The sequence below is a fragment of the Notolabrus celidotus genome, chromosome 12 (assembly GCF_009762535.1).
Source record: "Notolabrus celidotus isolate fNotCel1 chromosome 12, fNotCel1.pri, whole genome shotgun sequence".
NCBI lineage: Eukaryota > Metazoa > Chordata > Actinopteri > Labriformes > Labridae > Notolabrus > Notolabrus celidotus.
Genome location: NC_048283.1, coordinates 31,516,777 through 31,543,114, shown reverse-complemented (window position 1 = coordinate 31,543,114; position 26,338 = coordinate 31,516,777). Strand labels below are relative to the sequence as shown.

Here is a 26,338-nt window from a genome sequence, read left to right as displayed (position 1 = left end):
GGCAGGAAGACTACATAAAACGTCCAGCTGGTGAAGGTAGAGGAGTGTTTAGTGGCTAATAAGATCAAAACAAACCTAGAAGGAGAGTGAATAAAGGGCTTCCACTCACCAGGTGGGCACAAACAATGACTCCGAACAAACTGCTATGTGCATGTTGTTGTTGCTGTGCTGTGTAAATAAGCTTTGAATTTCACACATTATTAGAACAACTTTATAGGTGTTCTAGAAGTAAGGGATAATGTATGATTAGCAGTAATAATAACGATAAGGACGTAAAAGAGCCAAACTGTTGCCCTATTTATGAAATTGTTTCTTTATCATTACCATTAGTTTTTGAATCAATCAATCTTTATTTATATAGCGCCAAATCACAACAAATGTTATCACAAGATGCCTTATAAACAGAGACTAAACATACTCTAGACTTAATTTTAACAGGCAGAAACCTCCAGCAGGACCAGACTCATGTTAGACAGCCATCTGCCTCAACCGAATTGGTGTTGGAAAGAGGGATAGAGGAACATGAAGAGAGAGAGAGATGATAGTGGTGAGACGGATAGTAGAAGTTAAAGCAGCTGGAGTCTGGCACGTCCACAGCAGCAGAGATCCAGAGGAACCTACGAGACAAGGGAGCTCAGGGACTCCAGAAAGGTCTATGGTTAGTAACTTTAATGGGACAGGAAGAGTTAAAGTAATTGACAGGCATACAGAGGAGAGAGAGGGAAAGATAGGATCCTAGTGTGTCAGTTTAAGTCTATAGCAGCATAACTAAGAGCTGGTCCAAGCTTGATCCAGCTCTAACTATAAGCTTTATAAAAAAGGAAAGTTTTAAGCCTACTCTTAAAGGTAGAGAGGGTGTCTGCCATTAGTTATTGCAGTTGGAAACTTGTTACTACTCATTCTCAACATTCAAGAAATGGTGTTCAAAACGCTTTTGTTAATTTCGTACATCTGTTCCTTTCAGTTGATATCCTGCTAGCATGGATGTTTTTCGCCAGCATCTTCAATTTATGCTAATATTTCACCAATGGCTTCATTGTCCACTTGTTGCATCTGGACAGCATACAGTGTATGTACAGTATCTTACAATGCAGTCTTTATATAAGTGGAGATATAGAACCATTATTTGTAGCTGGTTGTGCCTTCAGGCGTAAATGTCGTGGGCCATGTGGAAAATCATTTACGATTCAAAGGTTCAGAAAGGACACAGAAAAAAAACAGCTGGGAGCAAAGATGCTTGTGGCGCACCAGATAATGTAAAAGGAAGAAATGTTGGGCCACTGGACAGTTACCACTCCCTCATATAATGCTGGCCAGATGCTTTAATTCAATTTATATTGAGCGACCAGTCATATAGAGTCATCTGAATGACTGCAGGCTGGACACATAGGCTCCTTTCCGCTCGTCTCACAGCTCATGGATCAGTCACTCCCAGCAGAAATCTGTCATGAGTCTTCCCAGCCTTCAAACAGGCTGAGGAAGAAGCTCGCTCTGTATTTTTAACAAGGTGCTGCGAGAAAGTGTGTAAGAATAAAGCAGCTTAATCTCATTAGCGTCTGCACGCACAAACAGCTTTGGCCGGACAAACATTAACAACGAGTGTTCCAAGGAGCAGACAGTTAGTCTGCTGTAATGTGTATTTTTAATGGGATGAAGGTAAAACAATTGTCTCTTATTGGTTTCCCTGGCTAAATCTCTAGTGGTCACAAAGGATTGGGTGCAGATAAAGAGATGCAGAATTAAAGAGGGATTGTGAGGTTTCGTGTTTGGCTTGTTTGCACACAGACAATCAGGTTGTGTGTGTGTGTCTGCTGCCTGACACAGATTTGATGTCAGAGAGGCTCATGTGGCTGCTTAGGTTTCCTATTTTTATACTAACTCAAGTCAGGTGGAATCCAAACAAAGGGACACTCCTGTATACGTGGGTGTAACATTTTTTAATTTACGTTTTTTTCAATTTATATTTCTAATGATGCAATTTCTTCCTTGTGTACCTGTGTCAGTATGAGAGGCAGCAAAGACAAGTCCAGACATTTCCTCATGCTCATGACAGCAGCCTGAATGATTTAACAGCTGAATGCGTGGTGTGTGTTGTGTCCTTGCAGACAGCTGAGAGCAGTCCAGCTGAAAAATGTGGCAGTGGAGCATGAGGAGAGATGCACTTTTATTGATTAGGACAGAATTTATCATCATAGCGTGAAGGGTTGATGGTAACTAGGGTTGCAAAGGGATGGAAAATTCCCAGTAAATTTCCATGGGAAGTTAATCTGGGGAATTTTAGAAATATTGCAAATTGTAAACTTTCCGTGGGAGTTATGGGAATTAACTGGGAATTGAGGGTAATTTAATGGAAATGCATTATATCCAAGCATAAATATTTGTTTTGTTTTAAGCAGACATCCATCCAAAATAATGCAATTAAATGTGATATTTGTGAGTTAAATATTAGAACCATACATCAAATTGGTTAAATATATTACCACATAATATCATCCAAACTTACTTCACTTTGTGTAGTCCACAGGCTCAAATGTGTGGCTTCAATAGTTTTGTGCTGCTCTGGGCTCAAAAGTGTGGTCCAGGATTCTACAAATCATCTGTACATGTGATGTAGGAATGCACATTGCATGTAGGGGGCGTGGTCTCAATAGCCCTGCAGTAAGCAGTGTGCTATGTGCATGTGATTGAGGAATAGCAGAGATATTCAACTGTACTTGCATGAAATCTGGTTGTTTTAGTCAGGATTATGCTAAAATATATTTTCCCCAACTATATTTAAGTTCCCTTATTAAGAGCAAACCTTCAATTTAGTAAATTCCTGGTTTATTCACATTAAGTCCCATAAATTCACTTTAATTCCCATGGAAGGTCACCTTCGAAAATTCCCTGAATTTTGCAAACCTAATGGTAAGAGGATGCAGGGGCTCAAGCTAAGATTAGAATGTCATATTGTAGACAGTATTGTTAAGCTGTTTGTCTTTCCTTTTTTTGTTTTTCATCGAGCAGCTGATAAGAATGAATTACTTGAGAATCATTTGTATCTTATTATATTTTTCTAAAAATAGCATGATCAAATATCATGAGTTGTTTGTTGTAAAGTAACGGAAAATAAGAAAATGGTGGTTTTGTCTGTGATCGTGATGCTCTTGGAATCTTTGTCCATCAAATGTGATAACCTTTTTTTTTTCTTTTTCTTCACTTTTTTAAAATAGATTTTTAGGCAGAGAAAAAACACAATTAACAAGATACACATAGCAGACGGAATAGAAATGAATAATTAAATAATCAATCAATCAAGCTTTATTTATATAGCAGCTTTCATAAAAATCAAATGCAACCCAAAGTTCTTTACAGCAACTGAAAACAAGAAAGAAGCAGAAAGAAAATAATGGCAAGACATTAAAAACAAAAATGGATTTTAAAATAGAGACTAATGCACACTGACAAAAATAAAAATCTGTGTAATTACAATACGTTAAAGCGTCAAATTAATATTAAGAATATAAACAGTTTAAATAAATACATTTAAAAGGGTAAGGATAAGAGTTGAAAATATAAAATTAAGGCTAAAAATGTCAATAAAACTAAGGAGATAAATAAAAATAAATGAATAAATAGTTAGATAAATTAAAACAAAATGAACAGTTAAAATTGATACAATAATAAAGCAACGTTTAAATCAATATAACATTAAAAAGTAAGTAATAAAATTGTTAAATCCTACATAAAAGCCAGACTGAATAAATATGTTTTTAGTTTACGTTTTAAAAGTTTCAATATCTCTATCAGCACCTCTCAGATCCTCCAGCATGCTGTTCCATAGTTTAGGAGCATAGTGTCTGAAAGCAGCGTCACCAAATGTTTTTAAGATAAGAATAATAGAAAGAAGCTATAGTGTAATGATTGAGGTGATGAAATCTACAGCACCAATAAAAAAGAAAAAAAAACCTGCAAGCATCAGCGTGTTACAAATTGGGTTGGTGACAGCTCTATAAACAAAAGTGTCATCTGAGATGGCATTCCAAGGTGGCTTCAGAGGGAGATATATTGGAGGAGGTCAGCCATTTACCCAAGTGAGGTTTTCATGAATGTATTTTCTCTGTTAGACAATTTGTATCGCAATCAATCTTTATTTATATAGCGCCACATCAAATCAAATGTTATCGCAAAACGCTTTTACAAACAGAGCAGGTCTAGACCGTACTCTGTTGCATTATGAACAAAGACCCATCACCAAGACAGGATAAGATCCAATCCCCTCTTACAAACAGGACTCCATCTTATCTTATCTAATCCACCATGAGCATTGCACCTCACAGTATTTAACAAGTTACAGCGGCAAGGAAAAATTTCCTTTTAACAGGTAGAAACCTCGAGCAGAACCAGACTCATGTTAGACAGACATCTGCCTTGACCAAGGATAAGGAAATAGCTTACCCTAACTTTATCAATGTATGGGTTTGTGTCGACTGAACCAAAGACAGCAAGAAGTGGGTCTAGTGTAATGGTTTTGTTAAATGCTATTAAATATAATCAAACCCAAGGTCTCAGAAGGAGGCTGATTTAGGGCAGGACCAAATGTGATAACATATCGTCTGTTTTGAAGTAGATACTGTACATGCCAACCTGTTAATATTCTGTTTTGCAAAACAGTTCTTTCTCTCCTCAAATGTGAGCCAGTGAGCAGATTCATATTGCAGCAAGTGTTGTTCTTAACTCTCACACTGTGTTCTGTTTTTCAGGACAATAGCCTACTGTCAGTGGGTGGACAATCTTGAGGAAACCCAGAAGCTGCTGGCGATGAGCGGCCCTCTGAGCGACACGCTGAAGTGGTTACTATGTCACCTGAACGGCAGCATGGTGCGCAGGGAGATGTACGGTCACGGCATTGGACGCTTCTCAAAGGAGGAAGTCTACACGCTAATGGAGAAGGACATGAGGACGCTGGCCACACTGCTGGGTAAGGGGAGTGTGTGTGTGTGTGTGTGTGTGTGTGTGTGTGTGTGTGTGTGTACGATGAGCGTTCTTAATGCCTGTTTGCCAAACCATTGTCAACAAAACGTGCTCCATTAGGACAACTACTTACCTCATCACATTTATGAGCAGTAATCTACGTGATCAAGAGATTACCCAAACTCTGTTACATAATATAATATTAGAGTTACCAGAGTTATTATTTGGATAAACATAATGGCATGATTTTTTCTGATTTAAATCCCTCTGCATTAGTACAGAGACTGTTTTTTTCTTACTAAAAACAACAGACAGTCATTAGTTTCTTCAGGGACTCAGTTTGGTGCACACTGTACGAGACATTTAACAATGTAGTACACCAATTTAGCAACAAAGTGCCAACCCATAGTGTTTTTGAGGCTATTATAAAAAGTGGAGAGAAAAAACTACAAAGTCATGTCTGTTTTAATGCAGTGACTTCCACTACAGAGTCATGTCTGTGTTTAATGCAGTGACTTCCACTACAGAGTCATGTCTGTTTTTAATGCAGTGACTTCCACTACAGAGTCATGTCTGTTTTTAATGCAGTGACTTCCACTACAGAGTCATGTCTGTTTTTAATGCAGTGACTTCCACTACAGAGTCATGTCTGTTTTTAATGCAGTGACTTCCACTACAGATTCATGTCTGTTTTTAATGCAGTGACTTCCACTACAGATTCATGTCTGTTTTTAATGCAGTGACTTCCACTACAGATTCATGTCTGTTTTTAATGCAGTGACTTCCACAACAGAGTCATGTCTGTTTTAATGCGGTGACTTCCACTACAGAGTCATGTCTGTTTTTAATGCAGTAACTTCCACTACAGAGTCATGCCTGTTTTTAATGCAGTGACTTCCACTACAGAGTCATGTCTGTTTTTAATGCAGTGACTTCCACTACAGAGTCATGTCTGTTTTAATGCGGTGACTTCCACTACAGAGTCATGTCTGTTTTTAATGCAGTGACTTCCACTACAGTCATGCCTGTTTTTAATGCAGTGACTTCCACTACAGAGTCATGTCTGTTTTTAATGCAGTGAATTCCACTACAGAGTCATGCCTGTTTTTAATGCAGTGACTTCCACTACAGAGTCCTGTCTGTTTTTAATGCAGTGACTTCCACTACAGAGTCCTGTCTGTTTTTAATGCAGTGACTTCCACTACAGAGTCATGTCTGTTTTAATGCAGTGACTTCCACAACAGAGTCATGTCTGTTTTTAATGCAGTGACTTCCACTACAGAGTGATGTCTGTTTTTAATGCAGTGACTTCCACTACAGTCATGTCTGTTTTTAATGCAGTGACTTCCACTACAGAGTCCTGTCTGTTTTTAATGCAGTGACTTCCACTACAGAGTCCTGTCTGTTTTTAATGCAGTGACTTCCACTACAGAGTCCTGTCTGTTTTTAATGCAGTGACTTCCACTACAGATTCATGTCTGTTTTTAATGCAGTGACTTCCACTACAGAGTCATGTCTGTTTTTAATGCAGTGACTTCCACTATAGAGTCATGTCTGTTTTTAATGCAGTGACTTCCACTACAGAGTCATGTCTGTTTTTAATGCAGTGACTTCCACTAGAGTCATGTCTGTTTTTAATGCAGTGACTTCCACTACAGAGTCATGTCTGTTTTAATGCAGTGACTTCCACTACAGAGTCATGTCTGTGTTTAATGCAGTGACTTCCACTACAGAGTCATGTCTGTTTTAATGCAGTAACTTCCACTACAGAGTCATGTCTGTTTTTAATGCAGTGACTTCCACTACAGAGTCATGTCTGTTTTTAGTGCAGTGACTTCCACTACAGAGTCATGTCTGTTCTTAATGCAGTGACTTCCACTACAGAGTGATGTCTGTTTTTAATGCAGTGACTTCCACTACAGAGTCATGTCTGTTTTTAATGCAGTGACTACCACTACAGAGTCATGTCTGTTCTTAATGCAGTGACTTCCACTCCAGAGTCATGTCTGTTTTTAATGCAGTGACTTCCACTACAGAGTCATGTCTGTTCTTAATGCAGTGACTTCCACTACAGTCATGTCTGTTTTTAATGCAGTGACCTCCACTACAGAGTCATGTCTGTTTTTAATGCAGTGACTTCCACTACAGTCATGTCTGTTCTTAATGCAGTTACTTCCACTCCAGAGTCATGTCTGTTTTTAATGCAGTGACTTCCACTAGAGTCCTGTCTGTTTTTAATGCAGTGACTTCCACTACAGTCATGTCTGTTCTTAATGCAGTGACTTCCACTACAGAGTCATGTCTGTTTTTAATGCAGTGACTTCCACTACAGAGTCATGTCTGTTTTTAATGCAGTGACTTCCACTACAGAGTCATGTCTGTTCTTAATGCAGTGACTTCCACTCCAGAGTCATGTCTGTTTTTAATGCAGTGACTTCCACTATAGAGTCATGTCTGTTTTTAATGCAGTGACTTCCACTACAGTCATGTCTGTTCTTAATGCAGTGACTTCCACTACAGAGTCATGTCTGTTTTTAATGCAGTGACTTCCACTACAGTCATGTCTGTTCTTAATGCAGTGACTTCCAATCCAGAGTCATGTCTGTTTTTAATGCAGTGACTTCCACTACAGTCATGTGTGTTTTTAATGCAGTGACTTCCACTATAGAGTCCTGTCTGTTTTTAATGCAGTGACTTCCACTACAGAGTCATGTCTGTATTTAATGCAGTGACTTCCACTACAGTCATGTCTGTTTTTAATGCAGTGACTTCCACTACAGAGTCCTGTCTGTTTTTAATGCAGTGACTTCCACTCCAGAGTCATGTCTGTTTTTAATGCAGTGACTTCCACTACAGTCATGTCTGTTTTTAATGCAGTGACTTCCACTATAGAGTCCTGTCTGTTTTTAATGCAGTGACTTCCACTACAGAGTCATGTCTGTATTTAATGCAGTGACTTCCACTACAGTCATGTCTGTTTTTAATGCAGTGACTTCCACTACAGAGTCCTGTCTGTTTTTAATGCAGTGACTTCCACTACAGAGTCATGTCTGTTTTTAATGCAGTGACTTCCACTACAGAGTCATGTCTGTTTTTAATGCAGTGACTTCCACTACAGAGTCCTGTCTGTTTTTAATGCAGTGACTTCCACTACAGAGTCATGTCTGTTTTTAATGCAGTGACTTCCACTACAGTCATGTCTGTTTTTAATGCAGTGACTTCCACTACAGAGTCATGTCTGTTTTTAATGCAGTGACTTCCACTACAGAGTCATGTCTGTAATCACATGTTGTGAAAGGCATGGTGGTCATGTGTTGTGATAGCCATATTGAACCTTCTAGTGACAGCATAAAGAAAAGATGTTTGTCTGGTCAGGCACAGAAGGTGTCCATATTGATATGTGCGATATTGAAATGATTTAAACAGCTCAGAACAACAGGAGGATTGTGGGATTGCTAATGTGACCTCACAGCTGCACATTCTGCATGTGCTGAAAAGAGAGAATATAGTAAATCAATAGATATTTAACTTGTGTATCCTTTAACCCTCCTATTAACCCTCGGGTCAATTGGACCCCATTCAATGTTTAACATCTCTGAATTAATGATTAACGGAATTTTTAGGCTTCATATTTCATGACTTTTCCTCATTTAATGGGGACAATTGGGAAAACATTCAATTAAAATGTTGATTTGTTCCAAATTCCTGTGAAAAAAAATTACGCATCGGTGTTCCTTGGGGTCAATTTGACCCCAGGCTGTTTTAGCTGTATACAACATTAGAAATATCAACATTTTACACACATTTGTTTTAGTTGTTTTAGATGACATTGAGGTCACTATAACATATATTTTTCTAACCTAAAAGAAACATAAAGTACCTGAATCATAAACCTGGGTAACAATCTGTTTCTGGAGGTTTAAATTGCTGGGGTCAAATTGACCCCTATGATAACAGATGTTAGTAAATTTGAGGGTAACAGGAGGGTTAATGGGTAGCATGCAGTTGTTGTAAATTGTCAGAAAACGTAATTTATTACTGCATGTCCATACTAGTCAAAAATGTGGACACGCCTTCTTATTATTTTTAATTTATTTAACTGTTTTCAACATTGTAGATTATTGAGAACGTGTGTCCAAACGTTTGACTGGTACTGTAAATATAGTTTCTATTTTTGCAAAAGTCCATAAAATCTATCAGAGTGTTTGTATTTGCACAAAGAGAGGGATAGAAGAGATAAATGAAAACAAGACAAGTTCTGTTTGTCTGCCACGGGATACAATATCAGAGTGTTCAGATGGGAACAAAGTCTGATGAGAAGTGATTTGCATTGATCTGTTTGTGCTCTTTTAATGGGAAGCACTTGTTCTAAAAGGGAAAAGTTTTAGAGTGAAAGCATCAAGTACACTCTACAAACATACAGCTTTGCTTTTTATCTGTGGCTCCTCCCGACTCAAGTGTCAAAAGGGGGAATCGAAAATCTGTTGTTGCTAAAAGTGCAGCTCTCCTAGCTTCAAGAGAAAAAGAGTTACTTTTGATATGTCATCCTTGAAGGGAAAAATATATATTTCACACAGTTTTATTCTGGAATTGAACCCAGGTTGCCCCCTATATGGGCGCGCAACTTAAACATTAGGATAAATCTGCGCCCTAATTAATGAGCTTTTTGATTGGAAAGTAAAAGCAGTCCTGTACTTCTTTGGCTACCTCCTGTAAATATACATAAAGTGATTATGACCTTGAAAAGGTGTGCTTTTTTTCTGCCTGACATTTCATTCATGGCTGGACGTCATTAGCTGATTTTAAAATTGTATTTTATATCTTCGTGGTCCTCTATTTCATGGGGCATCTGGCTCCCCTGGTGCAGTCTGTTGCTTTAAAATACAAAGTGTTCATTATTAGAGTTTATTTTTAAAATTCAGCTGTGAGCCATCAACGTTTGGAAAATGTTTGCACCAAAATCAAATATCTGTGACCTCACTTGAACTAAATTAGTCAGTAATTGTTTTTATTTATCATTGAGACACTTTTTTTCTACAGCTTTAATATAAAAATTCACAGAAAAGGTGATGATATTTGTGTTACACTGTAAACTGACAGGTGTTTAACTCATTACCATCTCCCTAAACCCTGAGCCTTCATCGCGCAAAGCAAATGTACTGAGCCTGACCTGAATGCGAAGCTTACTTTAGTAGCTTAAATCAGCTTTGCCGTTCTCACATTTTGGCATGATGTGGTCGACGCCGTCAGCCAGAGCTCAAATAACTAAAGTGGACACTTTCATGAATCATTTAGCTGACATTCCAGAAGTGGACTGCACTTTGATTCCCATTCAAATGTAACCATGGTGTCAGAAATATTAATGACCTAACAGTAAATATTCTCAAATAACTAGTTATTATTAGTTTCACTATAAGGGTCAGAGGAGACACACCTCACATCACACTATATTAATGCACTGAGGAGATGTGGTTTTAATGAATCACTTTGTCTACTTACAAAACCTGCATGTCTACCAATAACTGGCTGATCATTTTGATGATATGGGGCTCGTCATTTAATTTTAAATAAAGTTTTTTTTATTTTTTTCAATTTTACTCTTTTTTGCTGGACTTTTTTCCTCTCATTTCTCTTGATTTATTTTTGTGGATTTGTTTAAAGACATGAATCCCTGGGTTCAACTTTCATCAGTGCAGAACATAAAGGGCTTTTATTTTGATTAGGATCATATATGCAATCAAACAGGATATCAGAAAGAAAACGCCTGATACGATGAAACCTTGTGAAAGCTCATCAGGAATTTCTGATGTGTTGTGTAGTGTTGATGCATATGTGTCTTCATGTCTCTGGTTTTTACTTGTCCAGTTGTCCACTTTTCACCAGTTATTTTTTCTTTTTTTCTTCTGCGTCATCTTGTCTGCATCCTCTGGATCTCTGACTTTCCTTGGATGTAGGCCTCCCTCATCTTTCCATTTCCTCCTTTTCCATCTTCAGCTTTGAGTCTCTGAATCACACAGAGGATTTTGTCAGCATTGAAGCCTGTCTCGTAAAGTTTAAGTTCTCCTTAAGCTCTTTATTGAAGGCTCTCCAGTGGTAAGGCTCCCATATCTATATAGGACGTCCTAGTTGTCTTAAACATCTCCTTGTTGTCAAGTATAGCATCTTTTTCAGTCTAATAGACCTCCCCTCCATGCCTTGTCCGCTGAGCTCTTTGTGGAAGACTTCTCTTTCTCTTGTCATCTTACCCTCCTCTGTTGAAAAGCCTCCCTCATCCTCTGCATCTCTGACTTTTCATCCTTGTGTTGGTAGCCATCTTTTTAGTTTCCACCTCAAAGGCCCTGCTTTCTCTTCTTGACCTTTTCTTAAGGCCTCCTCCTCCTTTGTTTTCCCCCGAGGGTTCCTTCATGAAGTTTTATCTTGAAGTTTTCTCTTTCTCCAACTGGAACTGGCATTACTCATCTAAGACATTTCAGCAGGCTGTCTTTGAAAGGCTTCTCTCTGTCTCAAGCTCCTCTTTCATCTCATTCATGTGTATTTGCCCAAAATTCCTCACATCTTCTTCCTCTGTTTGCCCTGCCAGCCTGAGTTTAAACATTGTACTGTCTCACACCACAGAATCTTCTCATCTCTGCTGCTCTGGATATGATGCAAAAACTAGACCTGCATCGCCCTGTTACACTAAGCATGGAGGGGTTAATTTTCATTATAGTTACTGCTAATTTTATGGAACAAAGGGTAATGGATTTTCATATATCGTCACGGGGGAAATCTGTGGGTCGTAAATCATTCCAGGAACTTCCAAAGATCATTATGGGACACCTTCAAAACCTATAATTACCCATCTACTTCTCAAATCAGGATCAGATTTGAACCCTCAAGGCAAGAATCACTCTGCGTCATACACTTATTCAAATTAGATTAAAATAATATTACAAATATTTTTGGATTAACACAGTTTGAGTAAAAAGAAAAATGGGTCTAGTTCAGTATTTTAATTTAATTTTTTTATAGCACTCTTCTAAGTACTCAAAGTCAATGTACATGAGGTGCAAAAAAAATAGAATAAAATACAGAACCAGAGATGGGGAAGGAGTAGTGGTCACGTGTTGTCTACCTTTTTGAAGAGGTATGTTTTGAGGTGATTTTTAAATGAGTGAAGAAAGTCAGAGTTGCAGATATTTGTGGGGAGAGAGTTCCAGAGAGTTGGGGCAGTGATGGCAAAAGGCTCTGTCCCCCCAAGGTGCGGTGCTTTGTCTTGGTGATGGAGGGGGATAGGAGTTAGTGTCTGAAAATCTGAGGCGGTGACATGGGGAGTGGCGTTTGAGGGGGCGAGGTTATTGAAGGCATTGTAGGGGATGAGCAGGATCTTGAAGTGGATTCGGTGCTGTATCGATTATAAAAAGTGAGTAGCACATGTCATATCTGTAAACAAGACAAACAACAACACTACTTACCATTATCTGTAGAGCAAATCATCAACCATCAACTCAAGGACCGCCATCGAGTTAAAGGCCCCGGTGTGTCAGCATGACGGTCTGTCACCTAGCACCTCATCAAGCACCTTAAAGTTCAGGTTCCTCGAGGGCGTCCGCTCCGACCAGGTCCTTTTTTTTTGGTCCTGGTGGTCCTTTTTGAACTTTTTTAGCTAGTTGCTTATTTGGTCGATGCTTCTGTCGAACCCTGCCATTGATATCTCTCGCCGGATCTCTTCTACAATGGCTTTGGTCCTGGTCGATCCCTCCAGCTTTTTCTGGATCTCCTGCGAGGACCAGACAGCAAGGAGGCAGCTTGGCTCCTCGGCCGACCACTGCTTTCCCTTGGAATCCATTGGTCTTTCTTTTAAATTTTTTCACTGCAGGGCAATGGCTGAACACGTTTGGTTTGTGTTTTTTTATCACTGCAAGTCCGGCCCCCCGCCCCCTGACGTAAGTGGTTCGCGGTTCTAGACCAGCAAAGAGTTGAAGCCGCTTGGGAACCAGTTTTTCCCCACCAGGAGCCGGTTCACTCACAGTTGAAACACGATTAAACGGTTCTCAATTGAGCGCCGGCTCCGAACCGACCCTGAGACTGCCTCAGTCGAAAAGGGAGGTACTGAAGGATTGGTGCGATGAGTAACCAGGCATCTGAGTTCTGAACATAGTAGACATTGTAGAACATTGCAGTTTTTTGAGGTAGGTAGAGGGAAGGCCGTAAAAGGTGCTGTTACAGTAGTCCAGTCTGGAGGTTATGAAGGTATGGGGTTGTGGAAGGATGAGGGTTTCAGCAGCAGAGGAGGAGAGAGGATCTGAGCCGTGCAATGTTATGGAGGTAGAAGAAGGATGTTTTGGTTATGTTTCTGATTTGTGGTTTGAAGGAGGGAATGGGATCGAGGATGATGCCAAATCTACGGAGGGTGTGACTGTGTGGTTATTGATGCTCAGTGAGAAGTTCTTGGTATCATTGAATACTTATTAATGATATATATTCTACATACAGTAAATGACAGTCAGAAGAGACAACAAGTCAAAGAAAACACAGTATTAAGGAAAATAAAATGCTCTTAAGAGTGGCAGCACTTTTGCAGAGGAGACTGGTCGGAGACAGGAAGACTATCAAACCTCTCAGGCCATTTCGGACGAATGTTTTAACTCCAGCTTTCTGATTCTCTGTCAGACAAGGTTGATCGATATCTATCAGGCTGAGCTGTTCTTCATCAGCTTCAGCTTTTTGTTTGTTTCAACTATACTTTTTCAGCTAAGTACTAACTTTAGAAAACTCACATTATTGGAGAAATCCTTGACTGATGCAGCTTCCTTAATGGTTCCAAACTAAAGAGGGAGGGGGGCTGTTGTATCCAGAGTAATGACCTCATCGATCATGATTCTATTTTAGGTGGAAACCTTTGTGCTTGTCAAACCTCAATCTCTCACCTCTTGATTCTTTTCTGCTTTCACATAATCTCTACCTAAAGGGCAAAATGTCAGGATATAAAGGACAGAAAGAAAGAGTCGCACAACAGAGGAGACAGATGTGTTCAGCTCATTGATATTTACCAAAATAAATCCATTTGAAATGATATTTTTCAGAGTTTTTTTCTCTCCTTTGAAAACTCTTTTCAGTAAGGTGTTCCAATGAATTATGGTCATGGTGACGTAGATGTTTTGAATGTTTTGTTCATGCTTGGAGCTCCATGAATTAAATCTCCTTCCCCTCTGTCGTTATTGTTATTACAGCTAGTGCCAGAAAACCTGTCCGAATCACACTGAAATGATCTTCAAACAGGAACCTTGAGAAGAAATGAGAGAATATGTTTGTTTGGTTGGTTTTCAAGGGGGTGAACAAACCCTGAAACATTTTTGACTTATCTCTCCCTGACCCTCCTAGTGCCTTAAAAGTCAACAGTGTACTTTCATTCATAAAGACAAGCATCAGCACACCCATTGTTATGGTATTCATGGTGGTCAGCCCGACTGTGCACAATAATGTACTATGGGAGATCACCTTCACCATTACCACATGTTGGATGCCCTGAAGTCTCACTTTTAGGTCATTGCATATAATTGTATTTATTTATTACTATTTTGTTATTATTAGTATTATTACTTATGTTATTGAAATTAAGTGTGTGTGTGTGTGTGTGTGTGTGTGTGTGTGTGTGTGTGTGTGTGTGTGTGTGTGTGTGTGTGTGTGTGTGTGTGTGTGTGTGTGTGTGTGCCTGTTTGTATGGACACGGCGGCGCCCTTCCTTTTTCTTTTTTCTTTTTTCTTCTTTCTCTCTTTACTTCAATTTATTTATTTATTTTGTTGCTTGTTCCTTCTCCTACCCCCTCAGTTTTGAACTGACAACTTTCCGATTGCTACTATCAATCTATTATTATTATTATTATTATTATTATTATTATTATTATTGTATTATTATTATGTTATTATTATTATTATTATTATTATTACTATATTATTATTATTATTATTATTATTATTATTCTTAATATTATTATTATTATTATTATTATTATTATTATATTATTATTATTATTATTGTTATTATTATATTATATTATTATTACATTATTATGATTATTATTATTATTATTATGATTATTATTATTACTATATTATTATTATTATTATTATTATATTATTATGATTATTATTATTATTATTATATTATGATAATTATTATTATTATTATTATATTATTGTTATTATTATTATTATTATATTATTATTATTATTATTATTATATTATTGTAATTATTATTATTATTATATTATTATTATTATTATTATTATTATTATCTTACAGCAGTCATCTCAACTTTGTTGAAATGCCTTCAACTCTCTTCCAGTATACTTTCTGTTGGTTGTCTGCTGTTCTGTGTCATGTCTTGTGTACAACTTTGTCCTTTCGCATATTTGTCAATCACGAAAATAACAATAAAAAATAAAAAAATAAATAAAGACAAGCATCTTAAGGAAGCAAGAAAAGTGTATTTAGTCTGAGACTGCAGAGCTGAATAGAACCTCAACAAGACAGTCTATGATATTTTCCTCGAATAGGGGAAATGGAACAAAATGCTAAGTCGAAACAATCGTTAAAAATACAGACTGATGGTGACTAACCGTGAAACAAACTAGAACACAAGCAGTTGTTTTTGACTCATGTTTGGCTTCATTTCATCTCTTGTCTGCTTGCGTGTGTGTCTGTGTTGGTGTGTGCTGCACAGCAAATTCTGTCTTCACACATCACATAAATGTATGAAATATGAGAAATTAAGATGCTGCTTTCACTCTCTTGCTTATAACAGAGGGAATTAAATTGTATGAAAGAAGGATAATAGTTTCTGAGGGCTTGGAGTGGTTTGGAAATACTTCATGAAAGTATTCAGATTACATTTTTGTAATGAATGACAGTGGGCTAGCTCACACAACATTTATCTGCATCAGAACTTCAAATAGCTGTCTGTTCTCTGCCCTGTAGGAGATAAGAAGTACTTCATGGGCTCCAAGGTGTCGACATTAGACGCTACAGTGTTTGGACATCTAGCCCAGGCCATGTGGACTCTGCCTGGGACACGACCAGAGCAACTTATTAAAGGTCAGTAGATCTGTGGTACCAGCTTATGAAGTCTGTGTATACTTGCTGTTGTTTTGTTTGAGCGTAGTTATTAACAATATTGTGTCAGATACAGTTGTAATATGTAGAACATTGTGGATGTATTTGTCTTTCACAGCCACTAGATGGCAGTGACACTCTTCTGTAGTGCAGTGTTGCTGACAGGCTGTTGATTTGCTTTCAAAGCTTGCATAGAGAAGGTAACATTTCGGTAGCTTATCTTCTCAGAAAGCAAAATCAGAGCTTGTACTGTCACAAATCAAGATGTTCTGATGTCACTTTGGTTTATAATTTCAGAGGAAAAGGCTCATAGTGAGGAGATATACTGTGTTTAATAATTCACATTGTCTTCTGTATCTGTTGTCAACACAGGAGAGTTGATCAACTTGGCCATGTTCTGCGAACGGATGCGGAGGAGGTTCTGGCCCGAGTGGTTTGTGGAGGTGGAGGATCTTTATTACGATGGAGAGAGTGTGAGCAGCGATGGCGGCGGCTCTCCTACAGGCCTGCTAGACTTAGGCCTCTTCTCCAGGACTGACACTCTGGACGACAGCGACGGCAGCAGCCACTCAGCCGGACACACGCACACACACTCCCCTGACTCTGACCAGTCTCTCTTTGACTCGGACGTGGGAACAGGATCTGACAATGACATTCAGCTTAAGGAGGAGTTGATGCCCGACCTGGAGGTTTGACCTGAGAGTGGCCATGATTGGCTGACTGACTGAAACTGACAGGAGGTGGGAAAAGTCTGGCGGTCTAGAGATGCTGCCAGACAAAAGCTCACACAGTTGATCGAAATATTCCAGCTCCTCCAACTCCAAAATCTAAAACGATTTACCTTCCAGGACTGGGTGTTCATGTGCAGAGCATAGAAACTGAACCTCATAATAAACATGCTACTGCATGGTTTCTCTCCTCCTGTTATGTCAGAACTGTCTGTGTGACAGTTCCTCTTTGCCTTATTTGTCTCGTCCCAATACAGAAGCTGGCGTGTGAAGGTTAACTTATAGGAAACATGTCATCTCATGAAAAGTGCAGAGATTACAAAGTAGTGTCGTGGAAAAAAAAAGACAGGTGGCACTTCACTTGGTATGAAACGATGCAACTAATCACCACTCTGCCATGTGTCTTAACGCACAAACCCATGTGAACAGGTGGAGATTGATCATGTGGCTAAAAGGAACAGCTGCTGTGTCTCAGCTGTTAACCATGCGAGTGCTGGAGAGGAAGTACAGATGACATTGAGTCCCAATCCACGCTCTAAATCGATCCTCATGTCATGTCCTTCATGCTCCTGTATAACGGGAGAGTCTGTATCAAACATGATGTATGTCTCCGTCAGACTCTAGATGCACGTCGTAGTTCTATAGAAAGGATGGGAAAGGAAGGAGGAGCAGATTTGTGCCTGTTTTATTTATTGGTTATAATTAACTTTTATCTCCATTAAGTAATTATTTATGTTGTTTTTGTTAAAGATTGAGATTTCACTCATTCAGTACAACTTCTCTGGTAATGAACTGTTGTTTGACTATGTGACCACTAGATGGAGTCAGCTGTCAGCTTGATGCCACCTTTATTCTGCATCATTCAAGGTCATTGCACCCTGAACTGCTGCCCGTTAAACAAAGTAGATGTTTCCTCTTTCAGATATCATGGTTCTCATCTATAAATAACCTGTCAGGGTGTGTGTGGACAGAAATACATGCATGCATTTGCATAAATACAGACATATCAGCCTTAGTTCTCTCAGACTCAAGACACGGACAAAACATGGTACAGGTCTGCAACGTTTTTTAGTTATGTGATTTATTACCAGTGCCACTTAATTATTCTTTACAGGATCTTATGTGTCAAATATGTATATTAGTTTGTTTATTTTCGTATTACTCTCAAAGAGAGATGTTATTTTGCACTAGTGGAAATTTATTTTCACCTTATTTCACTGGGAACAGTCTGCTATAGAGGTAGAAAAGCCAAATGAATGGGAAACATAGATGTGTGTATCAGTAGTTTGAGGACGCCAGGTTTTCTGATAGTGATTGTTTTGGGAGGGGACCATGCTGCTTATGCTGGATGTGTGGATGGGAATTTTCCTGGGTGTGAATGTCATAAAGTAGATGAAGAATTCTTTGCAGAGACAGTCAGAATACCAAATCAGTTGAAAGAAATGTTGCAATTTAAAAACAGAAAAAAAAAACCTTGTGGATGAAATGGATCAAAATGTCTGGGGGAAGTGTTCACCACATTTAGCTTTGTTGGATTGTTTGTTATGGCAATAAGATTGATGTAAGACAAAGATTGTGGTTGATATAGAGTAGATGTCAAGGGTCAGCTCATCAAGTTATAACAACACTGTTAAAACTCTCTCACTGATATCTAGTAGTGTTGAGCTATGCTGATTGTTTTCTACCACTGGCTCAATAAAATAAAGAGGGAATATTAATGGTGCTCACAGCTTGAAAATATACATCAAGTATTCATTTATACTGAAGTCTCATCCTTATTTCTGTAGATAACCCACTGAAAAAATTCTGCCAACAGTTTTTTTTCTTTAAAAAAAAAGCTAAAGTGAAAACTGAAAAACAATTCAGGTGAATCATAACTGATGACAACAATTGAAATGCTACACACCGAGCATGACTTTGGAGATTTATAAAGTTGACATTCTGAAATGACAAGCTATATATTTTCTTTTCTCTTCCATGTTTTCTTTTTTCCTTTTCTATTTTCTGTTCTTTTCGCTTTGCCTTTTCTTTATTTTTTCAGTTTATTTTCTTTTTCCTTCTTCTCTTTTTTCCTATTCTTTTTATACTTTTCATTACCTTTATATTTTCTTTGTTTCATTTTTCTTTCCTTTCCTTTTTTCTATTTTCCTTTCCTTTTCCTTTCTTGTGAACATCACATGGTTTTATGAAGATAAACAGCCTTACCTTTATCTTTATTTTTTTCTTTTACACCGTGTTTGTATCGTCAAACGCTTTTCAAAGCATCCTGAAGACAGTTTCAGTTCAGAATGAAACCATTTTGTGTTTTATGTATGTTTATTGACAGATTATCAATGAAACGAAATGGTGCTTGACGAACTTACAGGGAATCAAGCTCTGCACTTTGCCTGAGCTAAAGGAGCGTTTCAGCATCTTTTACATCATGGATATGGTTTTGTTTTTTATCCCAAACCTCTTCTGGTTTGTTTCACTTCACTTCTAAACTCGCAGCATTACACTACCGTCAATTTTTTTTTAATGCAGGAGACTTGGTCTGTTTTTAATCAAACAGACCAAGTTAGCCAGAAGGTAGTGAACAGAATGATGCATTTAGCTGCTTTAGAGATATTCCCTCAAGGGTTGTGTGGATACCAAATATCATATTGGACTTAACAAATGAAAACAAGTGTTGCTCAGTGCCAGCTCAATGCAGCTGTTTTCTAACAAGTTTGACATGTTAACATTAAAAGGTTGAAGAGAAACAGTAAATTGGATGAATGTAGCGTGGGGTAGACAAGCATCAAAATCAAACCTGAGTCCAATGTGTCAAGGATTTTGAGTCGCCTGCTCTACCACCTGAGCTAACCCTGCACTTCAAGATGTCATTTTTCAATTCTGTAAGCACCAAAACCTCAATTCACTTTAGCTTCATTGATTTTGCTTTGGAAACAGAGATCTCACAGAGTAATTCGGAGCCAGAAAACAAAACTATCTGCATGGCTACACACCACTTGAAGTTACTAAGAAGGTATGTGAAGATATTTTGCAGTTTGGTGAATTGACCATTTTAATGAGATAAAGTTAGCGATTGAAGGCCGTGTGTGATCCAGATGTTGAGACTCTAGAGGGAGCCTTCTTCCATTGTGTCGCCCTGTGGTTCGCACTCTAACCCCGCCCTGGCCTTGGTTGTGTTCGTTTCAGTCGCATCATCCGGGATGGACATTGTATACAGTTGGACTGCTTTAATCAAGCCATATTAAAACTAATTGTCTTCTTACTGGATCCATGTCGTTGCATTACTTCTTGGGTAATGTAAATATTTTATGTGTGACAATGTGTATCATACTGTATGTAGAGCAGACTGACTGAGCAGACTACCTATGGATGTGCAGTCATGAACAGAGCGACTGGATGATTTCAATAAAAAAAAAATAGCTGTGACAATTTTAAACACTGTTGTGTTGAGTTTGATTTGCAGCCCTGTGTGTTTCAGGTTGATGTTATGCTGTTTTATTCATTATGGTTAAGTGGTCTGTCTCCAGACTGTGTTACATTGTCCTACCTCTAACTGTATTTTCTGTGTGTTCTGTGTTTCAATCAGGCTAATAAGTTATAATCATTCAAGGCGATGCAAGCTGATTAAGACTCTGCCAGCCGCTGGAGGCGAGACAGAAGGAGAGAGGAGAGGAGAGCTGGAGCTGGAAGAGAAAAAAAGTTATAAAGGGGGTGAGGAAAAAATTAGGATGAAGTTGAGCCAGGGCAAAGAGGCAAAACAAAAGGTGCACGTAACCAGGAGCAAGAGGAGAATGAGGGATAAAGAGGAGGAGAGGAGCAGGTGGTGGAGAGGAGAGAAGGGGTGAAGAGGCCAGGACTGAGGAGTGAAGGGATAGAGGGAAGTCACAGGGGAACAAGGGAAGGAGCATCAGGAGTTTTGGAAGGGAGAGATGGAGAGTTAAAGTTTAAGAAGAGAAGGATGGAGGTTGCAGAAGGGAAGAAAAGGGAGAGAAGGAGGTAGGGAGGAGAAAAATACGGACAAGAAATAGGAATTATAGGAGAGGAGAGAAGAGGAGAGAAGAGGAGAAGAAGAGGCGGCTGGGCTAGGGGCCCGGGGAGGAGCGAGGGCCACGGATCAGGAACCATGCTCCTGGGGGACGGAGCAGGTGCAGGCTGCGAGCGAGGCCTTTGGGCCTGGAGGGGCTGCCAGAGCTTAAAACAATCTGCACTGCTCCTTTTTTAATTTGGCTCTCTGAACAGCCCACCCTCCACACTGACTGTCTCTCCCTCTCTCTGCTTAACAGATCAGCGATCCACAAAGAGGGGTAAACACACAGAGCAAAATTAAAATCGGAACTCCCCTGGCACAGAAAAACAAATTAGAGCAAACAAATTACTGAGAGTCAACACACAAACAGTGGAGCATCTGTGGCTCTCTGGACTACTGGAGCCGGTGGCTACCTCCCACACCAGCCCCCTCACCTATAGAACATGTTCATGATCAATCCTGTCAACTCTACACACTGTCTACATGTTCTCTTCAAATCACTGCATTTAGACGAGTCCTCCATACGTTTTCTTCTATTTGTTTCTTGGCAGTTTTTCAGACACATTCTCTTCCGTGGTGAAAGTTAAGAAGAGCTTAAGAAATAAAGGAAACGTGTATATTTGAATAAGCATCTGTGTGGCATACATAATGTAAAGTAGTGTTTCAAATTTAGCTCTGACTTTTATATGTACACACCTGCTTTCCCTGTTGTCTGCTGCTGTTTTTCTTTCCTGCCATGCTACTCTGATTTTATTTTACCAGTGTTTATAGCACCAAGCGGCAACCTCCGCTTTTAAAATATGAAGCCCACAGGGAAGTGCTAAAAACTGCAGTTCATCGAGCGTCCTCTTAAGGCTGGCTGCAGAAACACTGATTTTTATAACTCAGTATTTATAAGATATTTAACTTAAGAGTTTTGCCCAAATAAGGACAGGGCTGTCTGGATTGACAGGTGGGCACTGTGTAGCTGTTAGCAAAAAAGCTAAAGGCCCGCCTCTTTGTTGTGTTCAGCATTTCCAATACGGCATCTGCTAACATTTGGCTTCAAAACAGCGCTTCAGAAACTATGGATAGCACATGATCGCTATTATTGCTATCATGGTCACAGCAACATAACGATAATTAGCGTTAATGTATAGTGAGAGGGTGGTTATGCCAATTAGAATGCTGACAATGCGCACTAGATCCCTCTGCTTTGCGTTGGGATCAAGCGGCAAACTCCGGTCTCAAACGATGAAGCCAATGCTGAAGTGCTATAAACTGCAATACATCGAAAATCCGCTTGAGGCTGGCTGCAGAAACACCGGAAACCACATAGATATGAATGGGAAAAAGACGATCTTTGCAGCATTAATAAACATGTTTACAGCCTGGTTCAAAAAATTACATGGCCCTACAACGCTAATCTCTCTAATGGCACACACTGTACGGGGGGTGAATTTTTTTCTAATGTGACGGTTAAGAAGATATTAAGATTATGAGTTTTGCCCAAATAAGGTCATGACTGACGTGACTCCTGGTCGGGAACACACAGCCATTGGCTAAGAGACTCACACTACGTCACACTCTGCCTAGTTGAGTTCCACATTACCAATATGGCTGCTGCCGTCGATTTGCTTCAAAACAGCTCTCAGGAACAGATGGGTGACGTCACGGATACTACGTCCATATTTTATACAGTCTATGGTTGGGATCTTGTCTCACCTTGTCAGGATTCTAATCCACACAAACACCCACTCACTACACATTTTCCTGCTTATTACCCAGCTACCAACCACAGGCATAAACAAGAAGATGTTTAAATATGTATTCAAAGGTAATTCTATTTATTTAAATGTTATATTTTCATACAGCCCTTGCAGGACCGATTAACATTAAACTAAACATTTCAATTTACAGTCAAGTTAAAATATCAGCCTGCTGTTTTTCTATTTCCGCTGAAGGTACGTTACACAAGCTGAATGGGACTTGTGTGCATGAATATTCCAATTGACATTTCTGTCTTCTCTCAGCTCTCCTTGTTTTGGGGCTTTGCTGTTGGAACATCTTATCACTTTTGCTATTATCACTTCCACTTAAAGTTTTAAGCTAGGTTCGCGAAAAACTAGCATGAATTTGAATGTAGCATTTCCTCAGGACTCTGTCTAAGCCCTCCCCCCTCCTCTTCCTCCCCTCGGAGCTCCTCCAAAATGACGTTGCCCGGATTTCAGGACAGGGTCTTGCTCCACTTTTCACTATTAGACATGTTCAGGGCCCAGCAGCAACTCAACCAAAGTTGTGTGTTCTCCAAATGAATTAAAATTAATTTTCGAAATGTCCTCTATGTTGTTTACCCTCTATGTTAGAAAGCTAACGGAACTAACAATTGTTCCAAAGTGTAAACAGGCAGAGAAGAGATATACTGGACTCCTTTCCCGGGATTGATCTGATATGATGTGTGTGAGTTCTTGCTGTTGAGATTTGATCACTGTTGTCCATGTGGTTTTGACCAATCAGAGTCAGCCAGGTAATAATCTAATAAGATAACCCACTCACTACACATTATGTCTTATGTATTTTGCAGTGGTTGTCTGTGATGTTCCAAGCCCTTTCTGGGCTGCTTTCAAAGGTATTGAGGGAAATATTGAGATTTACTAGACAATGTTGGCAAGTTATGTACTTCTGATTCAGTTACAACTGAACCTTATTTTAAGGAATAAGCCACAATTTATCACACTAATTAATGGATTGAATGCAAAGACCTTTGACACAGGGCATAGATAAAGAAGTAAAGAGTCATAGATGATTATGGCAAAATCTATGAAATAATAATAACAATTCAATGAACATATTTCTTAGGTTTTAAAACAACTAAATACGACTATGTATTTTCTGTACAACACAAGACAATGAGCTTTACAACACAGACAGTAAGTAGGCCTACATTTGCAGCATTTTTCTTCACTATATGCACTGAGAATCTCTGTGTGTATCATATTATGTATATCATGTAATATTTTAAAATCAAACATAGGGAAAACAATATTTTTGGGTAGTTTAAATTTGATCAAGTTTTGTGTTTCAAATATGTAGCATTTGTTATTGTGGTTTTGTGTGTGTGTGTGTGTTATTTTTAATTTATGTACTTTTTCATTTTGTATCTGTTTGTGTGTGAGCCCCGTTGGTCTTGGCTGGTCCTCTCCCTCGGCCCCGTGGCCCCTCTGGCCCTCTGGCCCTCTGGCACTGGCTGTGGCCTGTCCATCTGCCTCCTACTGACTGGGTCTGGTGGGACAGGGGCCATGGAAGACCCCCCGCACCCCTCTCAACCCACCCCACCCAACCACCCACTGAACACCCTCACCAGCCCCCAGGCCAGCTGCTCAGGCCCCAAAATCTGCACATCGCTGCCAGGTGGGCCCCAGGACACGTGGTTGGACCCCTTAACTTACACACATGTAAACTGAGGAGGCACACGTACACAAACACAGACACAAACACAAACATACACACACACACACACGAGCACACACACACACACACACACACACACACACACACACACACCAACACAATACCAACACATATGCTCAATAAGCCCCTTTACAAATGGATGCAATTCAACACACATGGTTACATGGGTGGGCTGCATGGAGAGGAACTTCCTCCATCTCTCTTTCTCTATCACTTTCTCTCTAAGACACACACACACACACACACACACACACACACACACACACACACACACACACATTCTGAATTTATGCCAACCCTTTGACATACAGCCTTTGCATGCTCAGGTGTTTCCCACAGCACTGTATAATGGTCTGAGTTCACAGGGGTTGGGTGCCAACAGGTGGCGCTGTTTTCTTTACTAATTACAGCTTGATTTATTCATTGGCATGTGAAAGCTTCCAGATGACTTTGGCTGGCCTGCCCATTCACAGGATAAAAGCCATCATGCGTGTGCATGAGTTTGTGAGTGAGTAAGTGAGTTTCCAGAATTCTTTCTTCTTTCCTCTGGGATACAAATCATCACCTGCCTTTTATATCTTTCAGTATTTTTGATCTGCTCTTCCATTGGGCTTCTTTTCCATCTGTGTTGGAACAAAATGACTTACTGTGGATGAGCTCTTTATCAGTAATTGTGTCTACCAGAGCCAACTGTCCCAACAGTCCACTGATGTGGCTTGAGTTAATTTTTGACACTTACATGAATAGCCATATCTGTTAGCAAAACATGATGAGTACAATAAGTAAGGGATAATGTATGGTTAGCAGTTATTAGAAAAGACCCCAACCCAAAGACCCCCTCGCTTATTACCTGGCTACTAATTTAAAATACAAACACATCGTCAAAAAACATGGATTAAAAAGTTATTTTATTGATTTAGATTATTTATGTTTACAGTTTTTAAAAATAGTCCCAGTGATTCCTCATCAGTCATCATTCCATGGTGATGGATTCTTCTCTGCCTGTTGCGGTGGATTGAACATGAAACTGTCCTCATTCAGCTCTCCTTCTTCTCTGAGCTCTGCGGTTCACACACCTTTAAAAAGAAACTAATGTCACAACTTTGAACCCTGCTGCTATCATCACCAGCGCTCATGGTTTAACTTTCTTTGTAGAGATCACTAACCTAAAGTTTCTCTCACCTGCTCCACTCCATCATATTGATGGACAGGATCCAAGATGTAAACATCTGTAGCATGCTGATTTAGCATGCTAACAGAAGCTAACATTTTAGCCACATTGTTTACCAATATGATGCTAACGGAAGCTAACGGTTTCCCCTCACCTTACGGTCTGTGGTGTCAACAAGAAGAAGCTAAATGTGTCTGAATTATTTTCAGTGGATTGATTTGACATGACGTGTGATCATTTTGACTCTGGTGTTGATCATGTTAGTGAAAGTTAATAACCACTGTCAAAGGGTTTGGACCAATCAGAATCAAGCATCTTACACAACCGGAAGATCAGCAAGACAGCCGGGTAATAAGGACGTGTATCCAAAATGGACTACACAGAGACAGCACTATGACCTTTTTAATGCCATTTGGGTAAATCTTTAAAAAAATTGGCAGAAATTCAATTTCTACGCCGATGACACACACATCTATTTAACAGTAGCGGTAATTGATCCTGAACAGAGGAGAGAACTGCTTGTCATCAGGAGAATTTGCCAATATATCAGGATGAAGACAAAACATGTGAGTTAAACATTTTCTGAAGTTACCACTCCACTGAAGGAGAGAAATCTGCACCATAGTTTAATCAAATACAAACTTTATTTTCCCACAGTTGAAGGTATAAACTGTGTTATCTTAATGGTAACATATCTGTCTACTTTCTTCTTCCACTATGACCTCTGGCACCCCTCTGAGTATCAATTAACTTCTAACATTTGCTTTGTAGAAATGAAATGTCATTTTCTTTAACAGCCATGTCCCCTTGGTTCTAGTTTGTTTTCCATTTACTAACTTGAGACAATATTAGGCTTTTCAGCTGTTCCATCGTGTTTTCTATTTGAATCAATAACTGTATTCGTCTGCTGTGTGGTGCTGG

At 39.2% G+C, this 26,338-nt stretch overlaps 1 protein-coding gene across 2 annotated transcripts in view; it reads left to right on the top strand.

Annotated features, from left to right (window-relative positions):
• Positions 1-20,205, top strand: part of faxcb (failed axon connections homolog, metaxin like GST domain containing b) — a 30,798-nt gene extending 10,593 nt beyond the window's left edge. For both annotated transcript variants that reach the window (XM_034697018.1, XM_034697017.1), the window contains 3 exons: positions 4,743-4,960; positions 15,913-16,029; positions 16,420-20,205. In XM_034697018.1, coding sequence (XP_034552909.1) covers positions 4,743-4,960; positions 15,913-16,029; positions 16,420-16,742 — 658 coding nt within the window. In that variant the 3' untranslated portion in view covers positions 16,743-20,205. The remainder of the gene's footprint in view (positions 1-4,742; positions 4,961-15,912; positions 16,030-16,419) is intronic.
• Positions 20,206-26,338: the final 6,133 nt, after the last annotated feature.